This window comes from Mandrillus leucophaeus, unplaced genomic scaffold (assembly GCF_000951045.1).
Source record: "Mandrillus leucophaeus isolate KB7577 unplaced genomic scaffold, Mleu.le_1.0 Scaffold539, whole genome shotgun sequence".
Lineage (NCBI taxonomy): Eukaryota > Metazoa > Chordata > Mammalia > Primates > Cercopithecidae > Mandrillus > Mandrillus leucophaeus.
The window spans coordinates 1,653,795-1,664,557 of NW_012105797.1; the positions used below are offsets into that span (position 1 = coordinate 1,653,795).

General features: G+C 36.4%; 1 protein-coding gene across 1 annotated transcript in view; it reads left to right on the top strand.

Moving 5' to 3' along the window:
- Positions 1–1,208: 1,208 nt before the first annotated feature.
- Positions 1,209–10,763, top strand: part of LOC105551939 (low-density lipoprotein receptor-related protein 1B-like) — a 411,008-nt gene continuing 401,453 nt past the window's right edge. Inside the window, exon 1 of the mRNA XM_011997389.1 lies at positions 1,209–1,398. Within this exon, the coding sequence (XP_011852779.1) occupies positions 1,209–1,398 (190 nt within the window). The remainder of the gene's footprint in view (positions 1,399–10,763) is intronic.

Sequence of the window (10,763 nt, forward strand, 5' to 3'; positions counted from 1 at the left end):
TTTTTTTGAGATGGAGTCTCGCTCTATCATCCAGGCTGGAGTGCAGTGGCACGATCTTGGCTCACTGCAAGCTCACCTCTCGGGTTCATGCCATTCTCCTGCCTCAGCCTCTGGTGTCGCTGAGTTTACAGGCACCCGACACCACCCCCGGCTAATTTTTTGTACTTTTAGTAAAGACGGGGTTTCACTGTGTTAGCCAGGATGGTCTCTATCTCCCGACCTTGTGATCCACCCGCCTCAGTCTCCCCAAGTGTTGGGATTACAGGCGTGAGCCACTGCTCCCAGCCAAACATGCATATTCTTACTCTCCCTGACACAGAAGTTATGCATATCACTTCCACTTATGTTCTATTGATGAGAACCTGTTCTATGGCCCTAACCCGACTAAAGGAGAGGTAGGACGTAGAGTCTCTGGCTGGATAGTCACTTCTCAGAAACAATTCTGCCATATGCAAGGGAGAGCACAAACACTTTTTTAACAGATAGCTGTATTTACCATACAAACTAAATGTGTTTCAGCAAAGAATTGGTTAATTAAATTACTCATCATTCATAAAATGGAACAATATGCAGCTATTAAAAAGGATGGGGAGATATACATGTATTGAGTACACACACACACACACACACATCTCATTACTTTTTTTTGAGACTAAGGGAATGGCTTTATTGAAGTGGAAGAAACACAGCAATTTTGAGTAGATCTAAAGGAAGAGTTCTACATTGCCTATTACTCATTTCGTATTACTCATTACATGAAGAGTTTTTCTGAATGAAAAATGTTTAGGACGTTGAGGAGAGAAAGAACAAATTAATAACGAATGATCTCCACAGCATACACCTCAAGACTCTTATGCGTGCAGGGTACAGTTCTAGTTGCAAAAGTCCTCAGGGACAGCATGAGGGCCTGAACTGGGGTGCCTTGGGCTCCTTCTAGAGCAGCAGTTGAAGTGGATCGTGCTGAAGTCCAGGAGACAGGTTTGGGTTACTCTCCTTTCTGGTCGCTTCCTGACGGCATCTGGGGTTTTCAGCATCTTCCTGGGAGGCCTGGACTGTAGAGGGCGCCCTGGATGTGTGTCCTTCCACTTCTGTAGGCGCTGGTATCTCCAAGGCTGACTCAGGCCACTTTGGACCCCTCCACTGGTAGCATCTGCGTCATCTTGAGGTGATTGGAGCCTGTTTGTAGTTTCAGCCATTGATTCCCAGACATGGTAGTCTCGAGAGAGTTTGTGGCCCCTCTCATCTCCGGGGAGGGCTCGGTGCCCGATGGAGGTGCAGTGCAGCAGCCAGCGCATAGCAGAGCTCCTGTAGAACTGAAGACATTAGCAGGAGCAGCGGCTCAGCACAGGAAAGTTATCCAGTGCCCTGCCCAGGCTTGCTCTAGGTTCAGGTCCGGTGGTATGTGGGGCTCTGGCGCTGTCTGCCTCCAAGACAGCTCTTCCAAGGTTGATGGATGGAACTCCATAGCCTCAGCCTCCCAAGGCGTGACCAGGCGCAGCCACGTAGTTAGTCTAGGACAAAAGCAAATGGCCTCATAACTTTAAAAAACAAAACCCCCAAACCATATACAGTCTTATAATATAAACCTCAGACTTGACTTGGCAGGGTGCGGTGGCTCACGCCTGTAATCCCAGCTCTTTGGGAGGCCAAGGCAGGTGGATCACTTGAGGTCAGGAGTTCAAGACCAGTCTGGCCAACATGGTGGAACCCCATCTCTATTAAAAATACAAAAATTAGCCGGGTGTGATGCCGGGCACCTGTGGTCCTAGCGACTCAGGAGGCTGAGGCAGAATTGCTTGAACGTGGGAGGCGAGGTTGAAGTGAGTGGAGATGGAGCTGTTGCACTCCAGCCTGGATGACAGAGTACGACTCTGACTCAATAAAATAAAATAATAAGTAAATACCGGCACCTCAGTCCATGTAATATTTTCTCAGACTACATGGTTGGTCCACAACTTCCACCTTATTACATCTAAATTATAGAAAATTTTGCTTTTTCTTTTTGAAATAGTTGTAAAATCTTATGAGATATTAATAGGCAAAATGAAAATTATGAAGTGACAATGTTGTCAGTCCCATTTATTAAATAAATTTTCAATATAATTGCTTACTAATTCTGGTGGGTTTTTGATAGTTTTAAAAACAATTTTCTGTGTAGACAATTGTTGTTTACAAACAGAAACCGTTTTACTTATGTCATTCTTTCTAATTTGTGTTCCTAACCTTCGTTAAAGTCCCTTAATGCACTGGTTACAAACTTCAGTATATTATTGAATAGAAATGGTGAGAGAAGTTATACTACTTCTGTTATGATATGTTCGTGTTTTGGGAACAAAATCATTCATTAGGTTGAAGAAATTGCCCTCTATTATTATATTGCCAAGGGTTGTATTTTAAATAATGAATGGGTATTGCTTTTTTGTTAAATGCTTTTTGGGCATCTATTGAAATGATAGGGTATTTTTTCCCTTACTGTACAGATAGGGTGACCTGGATTAATTGATTCTTAAATGCAAAACTAGCCTGGCATCATCATGATATATTATCCTTTTATATATTGCTGGATTTTAGTTGTTAGTAATTTTGCATCTATATTCATAAGGAATGTTGTTCTACATTTTTTTCTTTAATGTATTTGCATGATTTTTGGATTAGGGTAATTCCAGCTTCATAAATTAGTTGGAAAACTTCTGTTTTTAGAAGGGTTTATGGAGAATTAGTTTTATTTCTTCCCTAAACATTTGGTAGAATCTTCAAGGAAGCTACCTAGGCCTAGCTTTTTTGTGTGGGAAAGTTTTTAAATCACAAATTCAATTCTTCTATATATATAGGGATATTCAGATTATATGTTTCTTCTTGAGTGAGCTTTGAAAGTTTGTACCTTTGAAGGAACTTGTCTATTTCATCTAAGTTGTCAATATGGGCATAGAGTTGTTCATAGTTTTCTTTTATTATCCTTTAACTCTATAGGGTTTGTGGTGATATCCTCTGCTGCCTTGCTGATGTTTATAATTTGATAGATTTCTAATTTGGTATTTGTTATTTGTTTCTTTTTAGTTTCCTCTGACTGTTTAGCAAGGTCATATGATACAAGTTTAACATATAAAAATTAATCATATTTGATTGATTGCTAGCAAGGGATAATAGAAAATTACAGTAAATAATACCATGTAAAATAGCATCAAACCTATGAGACAGATATAAATTGAACAACATATGTAGAAGAGCTATATGCTGGGAGCTCATGAAAATTAAAAAAATAAAATAAAATAAATGCATATATACCTACCATATTTGTGAATTAGAAGACTCAGTAGTTAAAATGTCAGTATCCCCCTGTTTATTAATTTAACATAATTCCAATTAATATCCTAGTAGGATTCTTTAGGCACTGAAAAGCTATTTCTAAAATTTACATGGAAATAAAAAGGACCTAGAATCTAAAGGAATCTAAAAAATAAAAGAACAAAGCATTAAAATTTATGCTACAAGATTTCAAGATTTACTGTCATCGAAATAGCATAATTTATAGAAAGGACAGGCGTACAGATTAACAAAACATAAGGGTACAAAAATATACCCGTAGATACTTGGTCAATTCATTTTTGACGGAGGTACAAAGATAATTCAATGGAGAAATGTGAGTAATCTCAACAAATGGTACTGGAACAATTTAACATTTGTGTGCAAAATGATCAACCTTGAGTCATACCTTGTAACCTATATGGAAATTAAGCAAAAATAAACTACAAATCTAAAACTTTAAAATTTCTAGAAGAAGTATAGGCTAAATTGAGTCAGTAATAGATTTCTTAGATAGAACTCCCAAAGCAGGATTTATGAAAGAATACATTGAGATTTGATTTTATCAAATGTAAGATTTTTTTCCTTGAAATTCTGTTATTTGAAAAGCAGTAATAAGAGAATGCAAAGAGAAATTATAGACTAGGAGAAATGATATACAAATCATATATCTGATAACAGACTTGTATGCAGAATACATACATATGCTCACACATGCACGCACACACACACACTCCGTCTCTCTCTCTCTCTTCCAAAGCTCAATAATAAGAAAACAACCTAATAACAGTTGGCAGAAGATTGAACAGAATTTCTCTGCAGATAACATGTATGACTAGCCAATAAGCACAATGAAAAAAATCAATAATAATTAGAAAATGCAAATTAAAATAATTGTACAATAGCTACCACTATGTATATACTCAAATGTCTAAAAATAAAATTAAATTAAAAGCTGAAAATACCAACTGCAGGGGAGAAGGTAGAGTAGCTGGAAGATTGATATATTGGTGGTAGGATTATAAAAGAATGCAGACACTTTGGAAAATAGTTTGACAATTTATCATAAAGTAAAATATCCACTTACCACATAACCCAGCAATCTCATATTTACCTAAGTAAAATGATAACCTATATTTACACAAAAGCTGTATATAAATATTTATAGAGACTTAATGCATCGTAACCCCAAACTAGAAACAACTCAAATGTATGTTACTTGTGAAATGAATGAACAAAGTAAGGTATGTTCATAGAATGGATTATTAATCAGTAATCAAAAAGGGAGAACTACCTAATACTAACAATAATATAGATGAACTATCTAATACTAATAATAATATAGATGAATCTCAATTACATTATGCTAAATAAAAGATGTCAGACTAAAAATACTAAACCCTGGATTATTTCATGTATATGACATACTGGAAAAGACAAAACCATTGAGATAAAAACCAATCAGTGATCACCAAAATTGTCAGCAGGGCAATGGGTTGACTGTAGAGGTGCAAAGGGGATATTTTGGGATAATGATCCTGTTCTATATCTTATGAATGATATTGGTTAAACGACAATACACATTTATCAAAACTTGCAGCACTGTACATGAGAAAGAATGAATTTTGATGAATTTAAAATATGGACTTCATTAAAATACCAAAAATAGAGCAAAAATGCAATAAAAAAGCATTGCCTCACTGCTCTATCTTCTTGTAAGAGAACACACTGAAACTTTGAGGCCAGTAAGTAGTCTAGCACTAAGCAAACGATTCGGAAGAAATTCACATAAGCAGCCATAAGCAACAGCCTAATCTCTGCAAACCAGCTCACACTGCATTTTACTAGGCCAAAGAAACAGGGGTAATAGGATGAATGATGTGACACAAATTATCACCATTCTAAATATGTCAAGCATATGTCCTGCTGACAAGAGGGGCTGTCTGGCATGGTAAGTAGCTGTGTCAGCTTTTCAATCTTCAAGCATAAAAAGTGAGTGAAGTTCTTGTTTTTTTCATGTGCCACATAGGGAAAGAATAATTTTTTCCTCATTACTGTGGTTCTAGTTGTTGGTTAAAAGGCATTTTTGTACATGTCTAATTTAAGAAGCAATTTTATTACTAAAATTGAGAATGAAATATCATCCCATTTTGTAAAATGATATCTCAGATAACTTATGTGTATGGAAAGGTGCTTATACAATTTCGTATTTCTAAAGGATTTCTGAAAGTTCTAATTTACTCTCTGAAACATAACCTGGAAACATATAAATAAAATAGCACAGCCGTGTTTGCACTGTCTTGCTAAGTCCAATACATGATCAATGTGAGTTATTTGACTATAGATCACAAAGGCAGCAGCATAATGCTATTGACTATACAATGGTTGATCCGACAGCTATACAAATAAGATAGCAAACAGTGGTTGTTTGGTTTAGAGCTATTTATGTAAACAAAACTAATGAGGAAAAAAGACCTCTATTGGTAATAACTTGTAATGGTTGCAAACTGGTTGCCAACTTCTAATCACCTTTCTCTATTGTTCTGTTTTCACTCTAAGGGAGGTCAGCATGATTTATTTACATGTGTTTCCTAAATCATATACTTGCACACATTTGTGAAAATGCGTCCTAAATTCCAATGATGTTACAAAGCAAAACAGCCCCTAAAAGCTATGCAAATTAGTATATTTCATAAAAATTGCTTGTCTAAATTGTAAATTGATCGATGATTAGGTAGCAAATTCAATGTGGATGTACATTGCTTCAGAGGGTGATATTTATATTTTACAGAAACAAAAAGATCAATGTAGAAAATCCTTATTTCTTATGATTAGTGTTTCCGTATCTGTTGGAGATTGTGCTTTCAGGTGAATTAGAGAACTTACCAAACAAACAATTGAAAAACTTCTCCAGGAGACATCAAGAGATGACAAAACTACAACCGAGTCATGTACCACCCAAAAATAAAAGCAAGAAAGAGAAAACCCTTCTAATATGAAAATAAACAGCACCAAATTGCTTACAGTGTATATACATTAAGACAGGATAACAATAGAAACTCTGTTGTACTAAACGGATGATTAAGCTTAAATGATAAAATGATAAAAAATATTATGATAATAAAAATAGTTACTATGTGTCAGCAATATTTTCAGAACTTTATATCACCTCATTTAAGCCCCCCAACAACCTGATGAGGTAGTTTCTATTATTATCCCCATTTTGGGGATGAGGAAAAGCGTGCAATGAGAGCTTTAGTCATGTACCCATCACCACTCATATGTAACAAATAACCTTGATATCTCAGGACTCAATACAATAATAACCCATTTTTTCCCTGATATCACAGTCCAGTTGGATTATCAGTGGTTGACTTCCCAGGTGCTGTTTCAGGCTCTTTCCATTTTGGGCTTCTGCTATCCCAAGGGGTGAGGAGTCTGATGGATCCCCTGTACCCAGATGGCTGATAAGTGTACAGAGAGTAGAAGGTTGTCAGGATGCTGTAAGCATCAGGTCAAGGAGTGGCACACACCAATTACTCTCTACATTATATTGGCTAGAAGACACAAATATGGCTCCAATCTAACTGGAAGACAACTGGGGAATGTCATATTTTTATTTACCTAGAAAGAGGAAACAAGATTGATGCACATTTAACTATTCTCTGCCACACTCACATAGCCTGAAATTACTAAAACAGTTGGAGGTAAAGCACTCTTGTTGCAGAGACCAAAGCCTCAACATAATACTCTACCGCCATTCAGAAAACAAGATAAGTGGTGAAATAAATTTCAGTTTTACTATGAATTAATTTTTATCCTGTTAGACTCCCTCTTACTACTTCTTAGTAATACATTGATACCTATTTCTTGACTATTTCTAAATCAAGTGACTTAGAAGTTTTGATGTCTCAAAGCTACCCACTACTTGTAAACTGTTACCTTGCATTTTATAGAGAAGGTATATTCATATTTTAATAACAATCTCTTTTGCAACATTTCCTCCTTTACAACTTTGATAAGGGCCATATGAGTCCATTCTCACACTGCAATAAAGAACTACCTGAGACTGGGTAATTTATAAAGAAACAGGTTTAATTGGCTCACAGTTCTCACAGCCAAGCTGTACAGGAAGCATGGCTGAAGAGGCCTCAGGAAACTTACAATCATGGTGGAAACCAAAGAGGAAGGAGGCATGTCTTACCTGGCCAGAGCAAGAGGAAGAGAGAGTGAAGGGGGATGTGCTAAACCCTTTCAAACAATCAGATCTCATGATAACTCACTCATTATCATGAGAACAGCAAGGGAAAAACCTGCCCCCATGTTCAGTCACCTCCCTCCAGGTTTCTACGCCAACACTGGGGATTACAATTCAACATGAGATTTGGCTGGGAATGCAGAGCCAAATCATATCAAGGTAATAAAAAGATCCCTTAAAAACAGAACAAAGTAGATCTGTGTCAGGGGAATCTTCATCAACTGGATTAGTTTTGATTTGTGAAATGACAGCTTCTCTCTTTTTATTTATTTATTTTTGAGACAGAGTCTCACACTGTTGCCAGGCTGGAGTGCAGTGGCACTATCTCAGCTCACTGCAACTTCTGCCTCCTGGGTTCAAGCGATTCTCCTGCCTCAGCCTCCTGAGTAGCTGGGACTACAGGCGCACACCACCATGCCCAGCTAACTTTTTTGTATGTTTAGTAGAGATGGGGTTTCACCATGTTGGGGAGGATGGTCTCCATCTCTTTACCTTGTGATCCACCTGTCTCAGCCTCCCAAAGTGCTGGGAGTATAGGCGTGAGCCACCACGCCCGGTGACAGCTTCTCTCTTTTAATCAAAAAGATAGCTTTATTTTATGATAATGCTGAGGAATATAGATCAGATACCGTGTTTACATGTCTGTGTTCTCACTTGCTTATTTGCTTCCCTAAGATACGAGTGGTCTTCCTACTTCAGTCTAATTTCCAAACTAATGATAATGTTACATAAGCCAATGGCTATGCTTCACTAAAGTCACTGGGTGAAGACTAATGGTTCAAGTACAAAATTTTTTGCTGTATTCAAATAAGTTTTCTAACAAAATTAATCTGATATGCTTTTAACTATATTCATAGTCATTATAGTGTTGCATGCAATGAAGCATAAATGCTCAGCAGTTCAAATAGATAACTATGATAATTAGTATTGCTTTCACAGTCTGCCAAATTTTAAATTTTAGTGTTCATATTGTAAGTTCTTCATGGTTCTTCACGATCTGTTAGCAGAATCAATATTTACCATTTCACCTAATATAATAAACTGTTTAATCATCTCCTTTTCATTACTCTGCATATATACAAATCCTCATGCAGGATAAGTCTAATAAACTAAAAGCTAACTTGACTTTGTATATTTTGCTATTTTCAACTAACAGATCTCCTCCTAACCCTCAGAACCATGTTCGAGGTCTGGGCTTTCAGATCATTTTTTCCCCCGTTTTGCATTTCTTAGCTCTCCATATCACTACCCCCCTCTTTTCAATGTTCACTCTCCATCTTCCAGATATGTCAAATAAAGAGAGTAGAAAGATGGGATCCGTAGTATTTGGACTTTCTACTTTGGATTGACACAGTGAAAAGGTGCAACTGGGCTCCAGGGATTACATGGGAAAATAATAAATTTGACTCACTGTGTGAATACACCTGCGTTAAGGTAGAGACTAAATGAATTAGATCAAATCTCTACCCTCATTCTTTATATACTATAACCGAATCTATTTTCTGTGAGAAACCTTTCCTGTTTCCTCTTTCTGTTCCAACCCCTAATTATATTCACCTTTGTCTTCACTGCTCCACTCAAATGCTTTTTAACACCCTCAATAGATCCTATTAGGAAGACTAGTGCACTTTACTGGCTTCCATGTTTATTTCTCAATGAATTTAACATTGATTTCCCTGCTTGCTTCTGTAGACTACTCTTCTTCCTTAGGTTTTGTGAGACTTTCTAGGTTCTTCACCTATGTACTTTATTATTTCACAGTTTTTCTTGGTGGTGGTTCTTATCGCTGATATCTCTTCTGTTTGATTTTCACATGAAGAAGTTCTCTGGGTTTTTTATTTGTATCCCAAACATTCTTTTTAAGGGAATGCTTCTTTATTCTTTAGGTTTCAGTGACCAACTTTATGCTTGTGACTTCCAGATAGACTTCAAAGATAGACCCAAATTCTCACTTTCTCCCTGGCTATTTGTTGCCAATATTTTAAACTAAGTATAATCAAAGACAAATAATATCTTCTTCCCGAACTTGTGGTACTTCTGTTGTACTTAATTCATTTTATTACTACTACTCATTTAGTGTCATTATGCTTTCACCAAGTTTTTGGCCATCTTTCTAGGCAAATATTCATAGTCTTCATTTATTACTTTGCCATTCCTAGTCACTTAGATAGCTTTGTTTCCTTTACTATCTTTCTCTCTACTGTTAGATACTTTTGAACAATACAAGTCAGAATGTATCCCTACTGTCCTCAATAACCAGCTATGTCTCCTGTTGCCTAAACAGAAAATTCTACTTAATCCATGAATTACTTAACCTTGATCTGGCTCCAAACAACAATACCAGTCTCTCTCTCTTTTTTTTTTTTAACCACATCAAGCATTGTAGGTTAGCAATGCAGAATTCTTTATTGTTGCCTTTATTTCTTGTATGCTTTCGGTTCAGTTCTTTCTATTTACTTCTTCATATTGTCTTTTTTACCTAGGCTACATTCTCATTAATTTTGTCTATCAGAACTCTTATACTTTAAAGTCTCAACTCAAATTCAACTTCTACAACTCTTTCTCAGATATCCTCCTGCATATTCAGCTTCTAGATGAATCTTTCTCTTTCTAAATCCTACCACTTGTACTTTTATTTAGCATATGTGTTTTGCTACTATGATTTATAAATACTGTTTTACATTGTTATTCTGTCTACGTAATTCCACTCACTTCCACACTCATATTGTAAATATTTTTTTTAATGAATTTTCATCTGTGGAACTGTAGCAGAGTGATAAGCATTGACTATGTACTCAATAAATATTGAATTAAAATAGCATATAGATTCAAGTCAATTTTGAACTGATTCTCTCTACATAAAGTGTAGCACTGCTGAAGTGATATCCTTGAGTAGGTGAGAGGGGATGGGATTTTTGCACAGCATGTTAGGTGGGAGCTTTGATTATGAGTTCAACGAACTGTGAAATCCAAGGAGAAGCAATATATGCAGATGTGGGTAGAAATGGAGTATAAAGTTGGAAAATCTCTTCTGATTGCTTCAGTTTTCTCAAAGAAGTAAGAAGCAAGATCATCATATATGAGAGCATATTAGGAAGGAGGTTTGCAGAAGGAGAACTACAAACCACTGCTCAGTGAAATAAAAGAGGACACAAACAAATGGAAGAACATACCATGCTCATGGATAGGAAGAATCAATATC